The 17,120-nt window shown below is 37.6% G+C and overlaps 2 protein-coding genes across 6 annotated transcripts in view; one reads left to right on the forward strand and one right to left on the reverse strand.

Annotated features, from left to right (window-relative positions):
- FAM13C (family with sequence similarity 13 member C) overlaps window positions 1–15,323 on the forward strand; it is a 134,718-nt gene extending 119,395 nt beyond the window's left edge. The window contains exons 11-14 of one of the 5 annotated variants that reach the window (XM_065894983.1): window positions 7,318–7,413; window positions 8,740–8,939; window positions 10,477–10,578; window positions 13,731–15,323. In XM_065894983.1, coding sequence (XP_065751055.1) covers window positions 7,318–7,413; window positions 8,740–8,939; window positions 10,477–10,578; window positions 13,731–13,854 — 522 coding nt within the window. In that variant the 3' untranslated portion in view covers window positions 13,855–15,323. Of the gene's footprint in view, window positions 1–7,317; window positions 7,414–8,739; window positions 8,940–10,476; window positions 10,583–13,730 lie in introns of those variants that run through there. The other 4 variants (XM_065894986.1, XM_065894985.1, XM_065894987.1 and 1 more) reach the window with 4 other exon arrangements.
- A 530-nt stretch (window positions 15,324–15,853) lies between these two features.
- PHYHIPL (phytanoyl-CoA 2-hydroxylase interacting protein like) overlaps window positions 15,854–17,120 on the reverse strand; it is a 98,291-nt gene continuing 97,024 nt past the window's right edge. Inside the window, exon 5 of the mRNA XM_065894988.1 lies at window positions 15,854–16,388. Coding sequence (XP_065751060.1) covers window positions 15,854–16,388 — 535 coding nt within the window. The remainder of the gene's footprint in view (window positions 16,389–17,120) is intronic.

Consider the following 17,120-nt stretch of genomic DNA (forward strand, 5'->3'; position numbering starts at 1 on the left):
ATGACTCCTCTTGAAATTTTTGCATTTGGTGTTTAGTCAGAGCTCATACTAAAGCTGATAAACCCTACAGCATTGCCTTGTCAGTTCAGATACTGCTACCGAGTAATCTTCTTCCTCCATCATCTATGGATGATTTTTGGAGATAATCACTTTTCGGTCACAGGGCATCCGTTGAGCACTGGAAATGAATGAATCAACCCTAGGTCTGATTGTGGTGCTTATTTATGTCCTTTTCTTTTGAAAATCCTGAATTGGTACTGGCATATATCCCCTTTTTATTGTCCTTTCCAGGAACTGTAGGTGGAGTCAGGTGCACAGCACAGGTTACCAACTGGATGAGTAACGGCAGTTACTTCTTCTGGCCCTTCATTAACTGCAGCATCTTTGAGGAGAAAAGCAGATTTTTTTAAACATCTTTATTGGAATATAATTGCTTTACAATGATGTGTTAGTATCTGCTTTGTAACAAAGTGAATCAGCTATATGTATACATATATCCCCATATCCCCTCCCTCTTGCGTCTCCCTCCCACCCTCTCTATCCCACCCTCTAGGTGGTCACAAAGCACAGAGCTGATCTCCCTGTGCTATGCAGCTGCTTCCCACTAGCTATCTATTTTACAATTTGGTAGTATATGTAAGTCAATGCCACTCTCACTTCATCCCAGCTTACCCTTCTCCCTCCCCATGTCCTCAAGTCCATTCTCTACGTCTGTGTCTTTATTCCTGTCCTGCCCCTAGATTCTTCAGAACGATGTGTTTGTTTGTTTTTAGATTCCATATACATGTGTTAGCATATGGTATTTATTTTTCTCTTTCTCACTTACTTCACTCTGTATGACAGTCTGTAGGTCCATCCACCTCACTACAAATAACTCAGTTTCATTTCGCTTCATGGCTGAGTAATATTCCGTTGTATATATATGCCACATCTTCTTTATCCATTCATCCGTCGATGGACACTTAGGTTGCCTCCATGTCCTGGCTATTGTAAATAGAGCTGCAGTGAACATTGTGGTACATGACTCTTTTTGAATTATGGTTTTCTCAGGGGATATGTCCAGTAGTGGGATTGCTGGGTTGTATGGTAGTCCTATTTTTAAGTTTTTTAAGGGAACTCCATACTGCTTTTCATTTCTAATTCTATTGATTTGAATCTTCTCCCTTTTTTTGTTGATGAGCCTGGCTAATGGTTTATCAATTTCGTTTGTCTTCTCAAAGAACCAGCTTTTAGTTTTATTGATATTTGCTATCGTTTCCTTCATTTCTTTTTCATTTATTTCTGATCGATCTGATCTTTATGATTCCTTTCCTTCTGCTAACTTTGGGGGTTTTTTTGTTCTTCTTTCTCTAATTGCTTTAAGTGTAAGTTTAAGCTGTTTGAGATGTTTCTTGTTTCTTGAGGTGGGATTGTATTGCTATCAACTTCCATCTTAGTACTGCTTTTGCTGCATCCCATAGGTTTTGGGTCGTTGTGTAGAAAAGCAGATTTTTAAAAAACATAATAATTCATTTTATATTTTTTAAATCAAGTAAAAATTTGATAACTGATTAGTTGTGCATTGGAGAGAGGGAAGACTTACAGGTAAAATGCACCAAAAGGAAGATCCCGTCAAGTTCTTCTACTTACCTTTTAACAAAAATTTAATTTTCTGAATAGGTAATACTTTCTCACATAGTTCAAAAAATATAAAAGGTTACACATTAAAAAGACTCCTTCCCACCCCATCTGCCAGCTCCAGTTCTGAGGTCTCCCACTCTAAGCAGGTATAACTATTGCTATGAATGTTTTAGGTGTCCTTTTGGAGTTTCTATATAAAGCATATACAAGAAAGTGTCAATACACATTCTTAATTTGCCCCTTTTGAAAAAATGTAGCAGGCTACATAATTACGTATCCTTTTTTCACTTTGCATATTCTAGATAGCTTTTTATATCAAGACATAGAGTGCTTCTCAATTTTTTTATCTTTAAAATGTATGCTTTGATAGCACCATGGTATTCCTTTATTAGTAATTTACAACATTGATAGTAACCTCAAATCAACTAGTTTGATAGCTTAAATAACATTTAGTATGCCTGACTCTGTGCCAGGGACATTTACATAAGATAATTAAAAATCCTCATTCTGCATATTAAGAATTTGCACATTAAGAATCTAAGGTTCAGAGATTCCATAATATTCCAAATTAAAAATAGTGTGTAATTCTTTTTTGTTTTTTGTTTTTTGTTTTTTTTTCTGCGGTACGCGGGCCTCTCGCTGTTGCGGCCTCTCCCGTTGCGGAGCACAGGCTCCGGACGCGCAGGCTCAGCAGCCATGGCTCACGGGCGCAGCTGCTCCACGGCATGTGGGATCTTCCCGGACCGGGGCGCGAACCCGTATCCCCTGCATCGGCAGGTGGACTCTCAACCACTGCGCCACCAGGGAAGCCCTAGTGTGTAATTCTTGAAGCCAGTTATCTGAACTCATGACCTCTGTTTTCAAGGCCAATATTAATTGGCAGTATGCTTAGAAATCTGAATTGACCAAGCCATTCTCTTCAGCAGTTGCTTTGTATGATTATGTTCATTATTGACTTCCCATGTTGTTGGACTGACTGGTTAGTTCAAGCTGTCAGACTTGTTCCACATATACTTTCTCCCTCAGTGAGGGGCTGGGGAGACTTAGACACAGGGAAAGTTTGGCAAGACTTGAGTCCCTAAAGCTAAAGAGTAATAGATTCTCATCACTCACTGTCCAGAGAGGAGAATGTCAGTTTTACCTCCCTCTCAAGGAGAGAGCTTGTTTCTGGTGATGGTTCGACTGATTTTTATGTTTCCATGGTTTACTGTGAAAGAATACATGGGACCAGTGCCATGGGGAGAACGGATAACAAGCATGGTGGTAAAAGCACTTAAGCTGTGGCAGTTTTTTCCCCAGACAACTTTCTGACCAGGGCCTAGAAAGAAATAACACTTGGGCTGACCACTCAGCAGTGGTTCTGCTTGGAAAGCCAGCTTGTTTGGGGGGTACTATTCCAGATCTTGATAATTCGAGTAACCTACGGGATAGGGGGCCAGGAGTTTTTCATGACGGAATTGTCAAGCTGTCAACAAAGTATATCAAATTTTGTTCTATGCACAGTCCCTTCCTGCTCAACCTCCTTTAAGTTACATTTCTTCTGACGCCATATAAAATGGAGGAGCAGGAAGTAGGGGTAATTAGCTTTGGGGTTTACCTCCTTATATTTATCTTTAAAATCTGACAACCCATTCATGCGCTGGATATCTCTCTCTGGCTCTTTCAGGTTATTCAACACAGTCCTTGTTTTCTCCATTTAAATAAAAATCATAAGTTAGATACTACTAACATACCATAGTCAGCCACCAATTTGCAGAATTAGGGAGGAAAGATGCATTTCAGAAACAGAGCCACTGAATTCAGAGGAGAGAATGGTCTGATTCTTAGTAGAAAGTGGCTGAGGAATAGCAAAGTCTAATGTATTTCTGCCCCTTAGATTTGAGGTTCCTATCCTGCAGAGCCTACATCTTGACTCATTTTCCACCATGAAGATTGACATTGCAGGCCTCATAATAGCTGGTGTCCATAGGCCCCTGAGTAGAAGACAGCTCCTGGCACATAATCTCACCACTAACCCTTCTTCTTCAGGCAGCATGCCTTCCTGTGCACATATATTTGAGGAGAAGCACTTATGGCATTGAAGTCCTGTACTTACGGCCATTGAACCCTCACATCTGTCTTTGGGGATTACTTTAATAATGATCCTAAAAGTAAAATCATAGAATCATGAGAGTGAAAGATGAGTGCCATACATTGTACCTGTACCCTGACTTTTATCTAGCATCTGTGGAAGGAACTTTTCTGTAATGGCATTCATCATTCTAACTTGCTTTTTGGTCACTCTTTTTCTTTTTCTCCTTTAAGACTAAATTTAGCTTTTCTAGAATCCAGACAATATAGTAAAAATAAATAAAACCAAAAATATCAAACTGTAATAGAGATGCCAATAATAGTTGAATGCATCATTTTCTGAAGAGCTTTCTATGGAATATAAGTCCCATTAAGATACTGAATAAAAAACATTATTTCAGTATTTTCTGAACTTAGAGATTTCTTTTTCTTTGTCACCTATTAAAATCCCATGGAATACATGAAAGAATGTTTTATTTTCTGTGTAAAAATGTGTCATGACTAAGAAAATGTATAAGGAATGATTGAGCTAGAAAATGAAAGGCTCTTGGGGTTACTTAACCAATACTTAAAATGCTCTACAGAGAGAGAAAAATTATACTACTTTTGCATATAAAGCTGGGTTGTTAGATGGGTAGTAGGAAAGGGGATACATTGGGTACTGTGAGAATTCGAAGAAATATGTGATATAATTTATTTGGGAAGACAAGACTGAAACACAGAAAACAGTTAAGGCCCAGACAGTGAGACACAGAGAAGTTCAGAGAAAAGGAAGATCAATATGGGCCAGACACTTAGGTTGCTTCCATCTCCTGGCTATTGTAAATAGAGCTGCAATGAACATTTTGGTACTTGACTCTTTTTGAATTATGGTTTTCTCAGGGTATATGCCCAGTAGTGGGATTGCTGGGTCGTATGGTAGTCCTATTTTTAGTTTTCTAAGGAACCTCCATACTGTTTTCCATAGTGGCTGTATCAATTTACATTCCCACCAGCAGTGCAAGTGTTCCCTTTTCTCCACACCCTCTCCAGCATTTATTGTTTCTAGATTTTTTGATGCTGGCCATTCTGACTGGTGTGAGATGATATCTCATTGTAGTTTTGATTTGCATTTCTCTAATTATTAATGATGTTGAGCATTCTTTCATGTGTTCGTTGGCAATCTGGATATGTTCTTTGGAGAAATGTCTATTTAGATCTTCTGCTCATTTTTGGATTGGCTTGTTTTTTTGTTATTGAGCTGCCTGAGCTGCTTGTAAATTTTGGAGATTAATCCTTTGTCAGTTGCTTCATTTGCAAATATTTTCTCCCATTCTGAGGGTTGTCTTTTCGTCTTGTTTATGGTTTCCTTTGCTGTGCAAAAGCTTTGAAGTTTCATTAGGTCCCATTTGTTTATTTTTGTTATTATCTCCGTTTCTCTAGGAGGTGGGTCAAAAAGGATCTTGCTGTGATTTATGGCATAGAGTGTTCTGCCTATGTTTTCCTCTAAGAGTTTGATAGTTTCTGGCCTTACATTTAGGTCTTTAATCCATTTTGAGCTTATTTTTGTGTATGGTGTTAGGGAGTGTTCTAATCTCATACTTTTACATGTAGCTGTCCAGTTTTCCCAGCACCACTTATTGAAGAGGCTGTCTTTTCTCCACTGTATATTCCTGCCTCCTTTATCAAAGATAAGGTGACCATATGTGTGTGGGTTTATCTCTGGGCTTTCTATCCTGTTAAATTGATCTATATTTGTTTTTGTGCAAGTACCTTACTGTCTTGATTACTGTAGCTTTGTAAACAAAATTGAGTTATTTGTAGTGAGGTGGATGGACCTAGAGTCTGTCATACAGAGTGAAGTCAGAAAGAGAAAAACAAATACCATATGCTAACACATATATATGGAATCTAAGGAAAAAAAAATAGGTCATGAAGAACCTAGGGGGTAAGACGGGAATAAAGACACAGACCTACACAGAGAATGGACTTGAGGACACGGTGAGGGGGAAGGGTAAGCTGGGATGAAGTGAGAGAGTGGCATGGACATATATACACTAACAAAAGTAAAACAGATAGCTAGTGGGAAGCAGCCGCATAGCACAGGGAGATCAGCTCGGTGCTTTGTGACCACCTAGAGGGGTGGGATAGGGAGGGTGGGAGGGAGGGAGACGCAAGAGGGAAGAGATATGGGAACATATGTATATGTATAACTGATTCACTTTGTTATAAAGCAGAAACTAACACACCATTGTAAAGCAATTATACTCCAATAAAGATGTTAAAAAAAAAAAAAAAGGGCCAGAATGGTTCTCAGCTGGGATGGGGGTAAGGTAGCATGAGAATAACTAGAAAGCTTAAAAAATACACCTGCTTGAGTCATTTTCTTTTCCTTCAGGATTCTCAGAGGGGATCTGGAAGGCAGAGTCAGATAGGACACTTGGGCAATTATGATATGTGCTACTTCTACCATTTCCTTCCCACTACCTGCTGAGTGAGAACCATTGGACTAGAATGAAAAGGAGGTGGTTTGTGGTAAATATGTAGAAAACTTAATGCAGGACACACATCAGGGAGGAAAATGAAGGCAAGCAGAGGAGTTTGGTCATTTTGGCTGGAGAGGTAGATAGGTTGGGATAGGTAGGTAGGTAGATGATTAATAGATAAGTAGGAAACTGTTTAAAATTTTATGTACTTTGTGACATGTTAAAAATGGTGCTTAGGGATGAGTCAAAGAGCAGCAGGGTAATAGAATACATCAGTAAACAAGAGGTTATGAAGTTTTTTGGTTGGAAGGAACTTTTTAACTCCAACTTCCTTGTTGTATAGGTAGGAAATTGAGAATTCAGAGAGGTTAACTGTTTTATCCAAAATATTTAGTTTATGTCAGATTTAGCCAGTAAGCTAGCATATAATCCAAGTGTGTAGTGATGAAGACCTGGACAAGGCTGGTGTCTGTAGATATAAAAGATCTTGAAAGTCAGATAAAATACGTGTTTCAGAAGAAAAATCAATAGCTCTTGGATCACCCATTGGTTTTTTTTTTTTTTTAATTTATTTATATTTGGCTGTGTTGGGTCTTCATTTCTGTGCGAGGGCTTTCGCTAGTTGCGGCGAGCGGGGGCCACTCTTCATCACGGTGTGGGGGCCTCTCACTGTCACGGCCTCTCTTCTTGCGGAGCACAGGCTCCAGATGCACAGGCTCAGTAGTTGTGGCTCACGGGCCCAGTCGCTCCGCGGCACGTGGGATCTTCCCAGACCAGGGCTCGAACCTATGTCCCCTGCATTAGCAGGCGGATTCTCAACCGCTGCGCCACCAGGGAAGCCCCCACCCATTGGTTTTTTAAGAATGAAGAAGTAATTAAAAAACAGGGTCCTTACCATTTAAACATTGAGGAGTCCTTCAGTAAGCTTTAAAAACGTATTTCTAAACTTGGACCTATCCTTTAAGAAACTTTCCTAGAAGAAAATTGGCGTGTGCTTCATACAGTGTCTTATAAATGACTTACCTTTTTAAAATTACTGTTGCATTTTAGTATTGTAATCCCTTAGAGGCTTCAAAATTTTTTTTTTTTTTGGACTGCTAAAAACATTGATGTATTTTCATTCTTGTTTGAGAAAGGAACAATAACTATTCATGTTTTCCAGGTAACTAAGCAAGACAAGAACCTCATAAAGCCTCTTTATGACAGATACAGAATTATCAAGCAAATATTGTCCACGCCTTCCCTTATTCCAACAATTGTAAGTCGGGATGTTTGCATTAACTAGAAATCTGTCCTTGTGCTTTGTATTGATGTTTAGTTAGGGAGGCAGCACCATGAGAGTTATAAAGGAGCCTTCTTTGCAGTATATGCTGCTAACAAGGCCAGTTGTTATTTCACAAAGTAGAAACGTGGTCTCCCTGAACTCCAATACTATACTTAACAGTGGCTGATAATTAAAACTATTGTGAAACAGGAATAGATAGCAATTCTATTTTTGAAGCCAGTTATTACACTTGCTTTCATTGCTTGGGTGAGGAGAACAACTGATGGATTTTAGTTTGGCATTACCTAATTTACAACAACACAGCTAGACAGAACAGAGCTGTTCTAGTCTGTGTGTTGTTAATTTTTCTCCTTTAATAAGAATATTGATAGTATGTTCCTTGATATAATGCAGCATTTGTTTTTGGTACCATTTGACCATCTCTGTGCAAGATATAAGTAGATTTATTTCAATAGAAAATATGAATACTGAAACTGAGTTAGACTACTTTTAATAAAGAATGATTTATGGGAATACAGAACTTGAAAAGCACCACACATCCTACTCCATCAATATTAGAACAGTCACTTGCTCAAGATATCAATATTAAAAGAAATATTAACAAATTCAAATTTAAGTATACTCTAGTACATTTATATTTCCACAACTCTAAAGACAAAGACGATAGTGATTCATACTCTTTGAAATTTTCCAATTAAGGAAGCATAATTTAAAATAGGGTATGATTTTCAGATTTCCTTGCAAGAAAATCTTTTGGTTGTGATAAGCATTACCTGAACAGGTTAAGCAGTAACTCAGTTTTGTTTTGGCCTTCATAGAGCTCTTCCCTGAATTTGTCAGTTATCTGGGTATTCTCTGTATCTGAAAGTGGCCCACACCAGGACCGGATTTGGGGTATTTCTGGATGACAAAAGAAGTCTATGGTCCATCTCATCCTAACCCATATAACTGTTAAGAAGCTGGGGCCCAGAAGGCCTGGGTGAAAGGGAAGAATTACTAGGCAATGCAGCCCAGATCGGAACATATCCTAGATGTCTGTGCCTGCTTTGGCCCAGCAGAGAGATCTGAGCTTGGTGAGCATTTTAGCCCAGGATGGGTGCTTCTTCGCTCATTAACTTCTGCAAGTTTTTTGATGCAACTGAGCAAGAGTTCCTCTTGGTTGCTTTCTTCTTGGTTCTCAGTAGGCACAGGGATCATCTACTGTTTTCATTGTGTTTATTTATGGTTCCCCTTCCTGGTTTTGCCTCCTCAAGAGGCACTTAGCATTTTGTAACTTTATTTAATTCTTCCTATGATAAGCAGGAGGAAGAAGACTCTGATGAAGACTGTCCACAGGGAAGCCAACAACTGTCTTTGCCAAACCCAGCATCCCACCTTCCTATTGGTGACCACCTCACCTACGCTAATGAGACTGAGCCTGTTAGGCTCCTGCTACCAGATGAAAAGAAAGAAATCAAACAACCAGCTCTCTCCATGTCCAATTTACATGAGGCCACCATGTGAGTGTGACTCCTCAGTGTGGAGTCTCCTTTAACTCCTTCTGGTCTGGGGGACATTGTATGTCCATACACACAAAATGCAGAAGAGCTATTACACGCTCTAAAAACTGCTGTCCAGCAGAAAGCATAATCTGGTTATCCTTTTAACAGGAAAATTGAGACGACAAAGCCATGAGGAACCAAGGATCCCATTAAGATCCCAAGGATGTCATAAATGCTAATGGTCCATTTGCTACACTTGCGTATCTTTTCAGCAGGGTCTGGCACCAATCTAATGCTTGGCAGTGTGTAAAGCAGAGCTGGCATTTGAAAATGCTGGACCAAAAGGAATTGGGATCCTGTGCTGGGTCAGCAGTTGTCAGGGCCTTTATCTTAGTCTATTCTATTTAGATAAAATGGTTTCTCCAGACTGGGACTTTAGTCAATGAGCTGACCTTCTTCTCCTAATGGCCACTCAGTCAGGAGCCATTTGGATTTTCATTCGTAGTAGTATTGTTGTTATTATCATTATTCAGTAGCTGGCACTCCTCTTGATCATTTGGCCTTCTTTGGTTTGTATATTACAGGCCAGATCATGAGATTTTCTTTAACATGTAGAATAGTGTGGTGAGTATATGCCCCAAGATAGGGATGGAGTCCCCATAAATATGAGGCAAGACCAAGCACTAGGCTGCAAGCTGAGATTTTCGTGTGCATATATCGGCTGGCACCCCAATTTCAGCCCAGAGAAGAGTGACCTGTTTGGCGGCAGAACATCAATCCTTCCTTCTTCCCTCCCCTTCCTCCTCTTTCCCTCCCTCCCTGGCTCCCTCTCTCCTTTTCTTCTTCCCTCCTTTTCTTCTCTTTCTTTCTTGGTTGGTTGGCTGGCTGGCTGGCTGTTCTAAAGCAGCTGTTCTTAACTTCTTGGGGGGTGTTGGACTTTTTTGAAAGCAATGGAATTTTTTACTTTGTAGAAAATGCCCATATATCATTTCAGGGAGTTCACAAACTTTCTGGAACCAGACACAAGTTCCCCAGATAAAAATTCCTGCTCTGAAGTATATGACTTTTCTCTCTTGTCTTAGAATGAAGTGAGTAGAATCTGTGACGTAATTATAGCTTTCTCTGGGTCTTTGTTTCATTCCTAAGGGTTTTGCCATTCCCCCTATACTCTAGGTTAAGGGTAGAATTTTCTTTCAAATCTCTCCCTTTTGTGCCTCTTATGTTTAGTCTGTCACCAAATACTGATGAGTATTCCTCCAAAATGTCTGTCTCTCCCTCATGTATTCATGTGGCCTTTACCCTCACCACTTATTATAATGGACTCAGTCTGCTTGCCCCCTGTCTGCCCTTTCCATTTTCCTAGGACATTATTTTCATCAAGTAATGTTCTCAGTGATGTGCTCCCCTATGGTCACGCTCTACATGTGTCATATTTATTCAGAAGACACACTTTTAGGCAGAACACTTCCGTATCATAATATGCTTTTGCTAAATCGGTAACTGCTCATGATGAGCTCTCAGTTATGCCAGAGCATATATCTTTTACCTGATACAGGCCTGTACTTCTTGACCATCTCCGAGAAACTAGGGCTGACAAGAAGAGACTTCGGAAAGCCTTAAGAGAATTTGAGGAACAGTTTTTTAAACAAACAGGAAGGTAAGTGTGGGCAGAGATATTTTTTAAGCTAATATTTCCTAGAGAACTGCTGTTAAGAGTGAGCTGCAATTTTTTCAGCAACAGTGACTTTATGTAAGACATAAATAATTTCCAAAGTGACTTAGACCCAGGATTTGTCTAATGCAACATTTGGGTAGTATCATTATTGGGTATGTTTTATGGGAGGCTGTAACTATCAAGTATGAGACAGCAAAGCTTTAAAACATAAAAGATGAACTCCCCAAATCCCTAACTTTGCATAATAAATCTCATTACAATTGAATGTACCTAAACCTTTAAAAAAAACTATAATATTTAATGTTTCAGCCCATATAACTTCTTTGTTCTTGGTTACTTAGTTCTACAGGTTACTCCCTGCTTTATTAAATAATTCTTCATTTGCTTTAAATATATTCTTTAAGCTTCAGGATCTGCCCTTAATTACAGGATTTGGCCAAGAGTTCATTCCTATTCTTTCTATCCCTTAACTAAATGTTTAGCTATATCCTCTCTTTTTCTGTGTCAACCCAGTCTCACTATGCACTCCATTAGTTTCTCCTAAATTTTGGTGTATTGTGAACAAAATTATATATTTGCATATATATAAAATCATGAGAAAAGTATTATTAATCTAGTTCTGGGAGAGACAGAGACAAGCCAATTAGCTATCCTGAGCCTGTTTCCACAGTTGTAAGAGGAAATAATTAGAGTTCCTGGGATAACTTTGGGAAGCTATAGTTGTTGTGTGGGACGTCAGTCTTTAAAAAAATTTTAAAGGGTGTAACTTTGCCAAAGTCACGGAGTTATTAGGGTGACAGAGGTAGGAGTCTGTGATACACTGGCTCCTCAGTATTCTTCTCCATCTAGGTATCTGCCTTTCTTGAATCGCTTTGATTTCAGCAGCCTGAGGGCTGCCCTGATGGAGAAGAGACTGTTTTCTAAAAGCATCCTGAAAGTTTGGTCTACTCACCTCTTAGTAACTTTCTATTTCAGTTCTCCAGGGCTGTTCACTAGGACTGGACCTCTCAAACATTTTGCATTTAGCAAGTACAGATGTAACCCACCTAGTTTTCTAGTGGAATCTTCAAGTTGACTGTTATAAGTCCAAGTTACTTACCTTTCTGCTGATGTTATCTAGTGAGAAATGTTACACGGTTGTTAAATTTAGAATATAAAACATAATTTCTTGTTTTCTTTTTCCATTTCCATTTTTTCCTTTACAAAATTTCCATACAACTTTTACATTTTTTTTAACCTATCTGAACCCAGAAATTTACTTTAAAGAGTTTGAGAACTTCCCAGTATGTTAACTAGTCCTGCCAAATGGGTCTGCAATGGTACTTGGCATGCCTTTGATATACAGGGAAGTTAGTTATGTTATGTGTATAGCATTCTAATGCACCAGTGAGTCCTAAACTCACTTCAGATATGCCTAATACTTGATTGAGGTTATATGCCCTCTTGTGGTAATACACTTAAACTAAATGCAGAAGTAGTGCTATATTACAAGTAAAATCAAATGGTTGAATGGCTAGGAAATATGGATCTTGTTTTCCTAAAATATTTCATTGGCAAGGGTTAACTGTACATAGCTAAAATAACCAGGCAAATGGATTACTAAAAATTTTAAGGTACTATAAGTGTTCTTGGTAATATTCATCGTGTGAGAAGCATAATTATCTAGATATGACATTAACAGTTATGAGCCAGGAACTGTGCTAAACACTTCAGTATGTTTTATATAATGAGAAAACTGCTTAAGGAAATACTTAGCAAAAATTTTCACTCTGGCCAATGAACTCTTGTTTATTAGCTAAAATGGAGTATGAAGGACCAGGGACAATTGCATAATGGCTTATACTATTTCCCTATAAATTAGAACATTTCTTCACTTAGATATGTTTACACAAATTAAGGTGGTATTTAGACACCCAGTTGATAAGTTTGGCTCAGAATATTGAAGGGAGGCAAAGCAATTATGTTAAATAATTGAGACAACATTTAAGAGGAACCCTGTCCAAATATTTGTGTGCTGTTCTGAGTTCTGAACTAGAAATTTCAGGGCAGTATATGTAGTGTTAAAACACAAGTAGGTAACTGCATTCGTAGGCAATCTTTATAGATTAGCTGTTCTTTTATTTGGAAGTAATATAAATGTATCTTTATCAGTACTGGGAAAAGAGAAGGGGTATAGGTAAAATATTAAGTGTTTTCAGCCATACTAATATTGGAGAGTATCTGTATTTATATTCAGTGGCAATTGTGGTGACCTCACCTGTGTACCCACCCCTTGTATTTCAAAGTCATGGTTGGAAATATTTTAAAAGCAGTTGGCCATCTTTATTAACAAAGGAGGAAAGACCCTTCTGAGATCCTGAAGTGACTAGTTTCCTTTAGAAAACATATCCTGGCAATGTATTTTTCTGGGAAGGCAATGGTTTTAACTCCAGATGCTATCCAATTATTCTTCAAAATAAGTGTCAAGAACATCTGGTAGTTAGAAGTCATATGTATGAAAATATGTGCATCATCATATGCCTAGTCTTAGTACAAATAGTGTGCAAAGAGAACCACTGAAATTTAGACTCAAATTCCTTAAAAAAACTCAGTGATTTTTCTACTATACATTAGCAGAGTTAGGTATTATAATTACAGGAAAACTTAGAAATATTTCCTGTTTGTAAGGTTAACTACTTAGTTTCTTCTCCTATTACCATAAATTTATAAGTTATTTCTGTTAATGTAATTTCTGTTGTATCTTTAGGTTAATATTTTAAAATGCAACTATCACTGTAAGGGCTGAACATTCTACACAGGCATGGATCATGGGAGAATGACTAGATAAGAATGCCTTGAGGGTTCTGGTTTTTATTTCCCTCGGAACTTTTCACTTGCCCCAACGTTATATGTTTATGCGCTGGATATATTTGCAAAACACTTAAAATATTTAACTTCTCAGAGTACGGTTACATTGAAACCTAGTAACATGTGGAAGAGGGAGTGAATGAAGGTAAAAGGGAAGGGAAAAAAAGACATGATGAAAAAATCAAGTGGAAACTGCTACCCTGTACTTTTCTCATGTAAGAGTTAGAAAAGGATTTTTAATGACTTGGTTCATTATTAACTAATGGACGATATTTTCTTTTTTGCAGAAGTCCACAAAGGGAAGATAGGATACCAATGGCAGATGAGTACTACGAATACAAGCATATAAAAGCCAAACTGAGACTATTAGAGGTCCTCATCAGCAAGCAAGATGTGGCCAAAACTATTTGAGGTTCAGGAAATGTTTGTGATCACTTTGACCCAAGATAAGTCAAGTTTATTTTCTTCTGCCGTTCTTGCTAAGTAGTTATGACAAATGAAAATTGAAGCACTTTAGTGTATTAGCTGTTTTTAAGAATGGATGGCAAGTGTAATTATAAATGAGTAGAAGGGATTAAAAAGGGAGGAGATACAACAAGGAACAGTATAATTGGAAAATAAAATTCAGCCTTCTCCAGGCCAGGGAGAAAATGCACAGTCAATATAATTATTTCAGAAAACATCTATTTTATCAAATCTAAATAACACAAAGCATCCACCTGTTAAATGGGCTACTGGTTAAGAAAGTCTACTTAGTGTCCAAAGATTGCTTATATTGACATATGGAAAAGAGCATAATTTTAACAAATCAGTAAGAGGAAGAAAAGAAACTTTATTTTATGTAGGAAGGAATACAGCTAGTAAGAATGTAATTTATTTGAAACTTCTAATAGATTTTTAAGTGATAAAAAAAAAATCTACTACCTTGTTCCTTAAATCTGCTAGGCTTTCAGCACCCTAAAATAGACGAGAATGTGTCACTGATAATTTTTTATTTCTATATAAAAATAGCACATTATTTTATCTGTTACTTAAAATTTTACATTTCTGATTACCAAAGTTCATTCTGATAGCATGTACTTTGTGAATTATCTTTGTCTATATAACAGATGTTTATATTAAAATAAAATATTGTATTAAAATTTGAAAATAGGTATTTTGGATAGATGTGTCTGTAGTATATAATCTAATGTGATCATAGTTATGATTGCTAATCTTTGTTACTATAAGATTATATAACTATTTTTCCATTGGAAATTTTTTTTTTTAATGTTCCAAGGTCTATACTTTGTGAAGTCAGAAAACTTTCCCATGAACTATATAGTTGTTCTCCATTCTGTATAAAATGGAATGTTTAGAAATTGTTGCTATGACACCTTGGGAAAGAAGCCAGGATATTTTATTTGCTTCATCCACTTTAGCGTGTGCAGTTTTGTACTAAACCAATCACCTGTTTATTACTTTTGCTTTTGTAAAAAGAAGTAAGAGGTCCACATTTTCTCTTGTACCAACCATGTTTATATTTCTCTTTTCTGTAATGTTTAAGCATGGTGTTGAACACACTCAAAGTTTCACATAGTTTGGATGGGAAGAATATTGACTATTTCTGAAGCAGACTATTTCAGAGGCTTATTGTTTTGTTTTCTCTGTATTTACCTGATATTTTATAAATCAGAATAATGTCCTTCATAAATTTGTTTAATTAAAGTCATCTACTTGTAACAGAACAGATACACAACTATTTGAGGTTTACAAACTACATCTTTGATAAGGGAAATGGTTTCGTGACATGTATACAATTGCTATTAAAATGTAACTCTATATATTCTATAAGATTGTAAATATTTTATACAATACAAATAAAATATTTTTCTATTATATTTATTATGTTGAAACACAGTAGTTGTTTCCTGTTAGCTAATATAAATAACATAAATAACACTGTCAAACAACAAGTTGGAAGTGCTGACAATTCTAGGCTTCAAGATTTAATTCATGCTGCAATTACACCCTTTCATGCGGTTTGGAATAATCCCAATATTTGCTCAGTAGATTAAAATGAGTGCATATTTAAACACCATTTATAAGCCATTATTTTCCATTACTTTGTATTTTGCTAAAGCAGTTTATATAATTGGTTATGTTTGGCATAAAGGAAAAATTAAAACATTGCAGCATCTAGGCAACAGAGTGTCAGAAGGACAACTTTTAGGATATTTCAGCATTGAAAGGAGGGGGAAGGGTAGGGAATAGGAAACACTAAAACAGCTCTGAATGAAATTTGATAAGTGGCATTTGCTTTTGGTGAGAGCGGCATGTGCATGCTTCAGTGGAAGACATCTGGTGATGAAAATGGACAACAGAGGATCAATGCTCCTAAGGGAAGAAAGGGGACTAAGAAAAGTGGGCATTAACGTCCAACACTAATATTACAGGTTTTGCAGCTGGGATCTTTCTTTGCATTTGCAGTAGATAAACTCATAAGCTGATGACCAGTGATTTCTGCCACAGTGCCTAGAGAAAGATCCACAGGGTCAGTGTAAATGACTTCTAAAATGACATCCTGGGCATGGTGGTAAAGCAGCATCCCATCTTCTTCTCTGCAGGTCAAAAATTTATTATCCTTGGAATTTAGTTGAGGAAGGCGCTGCTTACAAAATTCATCTCCTGGTGATCCCACAGGGGCAATGACAAGAATCACATAATGATAAGCAGTGTACATACAGTAGAAGTCCCCAAAGTATAAGTTAGTATTGGGGTTAAAAAGTTTTTCTGCTGTAATCTCAAACCTGTATCTTCCATAAGGTGAATCCTGGGGTGGCTTCCCAGTATTGAATTCAGTGCTGCAGCTGAAGAAGATGCCTTCCAATTTTCCACTGATAGGAGAGCCATGGCTACCACTGTTATCCTTGACAGAGGGCTGCATAGCATTCCCATGATGTTCCCTGCAAGAGAAAATAAATGGTCACTGCTTGGTATGACAGTGGTAAAGCTACTGATTTACAGAGTTTAATGGTGATAGGCCTAAAGGTCAACTGTCTACTATTAAAAGCCTGAGTGCTCATCCATCCTACCATCAGATCAAGGAGAATGCATCGTTTAACATTTCCTATAGAAGGCTAAATTTTAGCCTTGACCCTAAGGTAAGGATGCTCTGCTACAAACCTCAGAGGTCTTTTACATAATAAATTTCCTGACCAGGAAAACCAAAGTGAAATTAGAAATCTTATGGCTGAAACCACATCCATTATATGCCTACTGGATTTTAGAAGTGGCTTGGTGAAGAGAAAACTGGATTAACAATACTGGTTAAATATGTTGAATGTTTCTTTAAAGTATGCCAGAATTTAGATCTAAAATGAATGTTGTCCATGTACATTGGTACAAAAGCATCTTGTTTCTTTTTTTGCTTTAGTTTTTTTTTTTACCCAGACACAGTTTACTAATCAGGCCCTCTTGCCTGCATTTTCCTTAGAATAGAGCTGGTTATCTCCCTTTACCCCACTCTCAGATCTATTCTCTACCCTTTTCACCTTCCACTGTGGGCTAGGACTGTATCATCCAGTTCTTCCTGTTCCTTGGTCCCTTCCATTTCAGTTATACCAATGGGAGGCACAGTAAGAAAAACGGAAGGGTACCCCATGCTCTTGGATTGGAAGAATTAATATTGTTAAAAT

This window comes from Phocoena phocoena, chromosome 16 (assembly GCF_963924675.1).
Source record: "Phocoena phocoena chromosome 16, mPhoPho1.1, whole genome shotgun sequence".
Taxonomy (NCBI): Eukaryota; Metazoa; Chordata; class Mammalia; order Artiodactyla; family Phocoenidae; genus Phocoena; species Phocoena phocoena.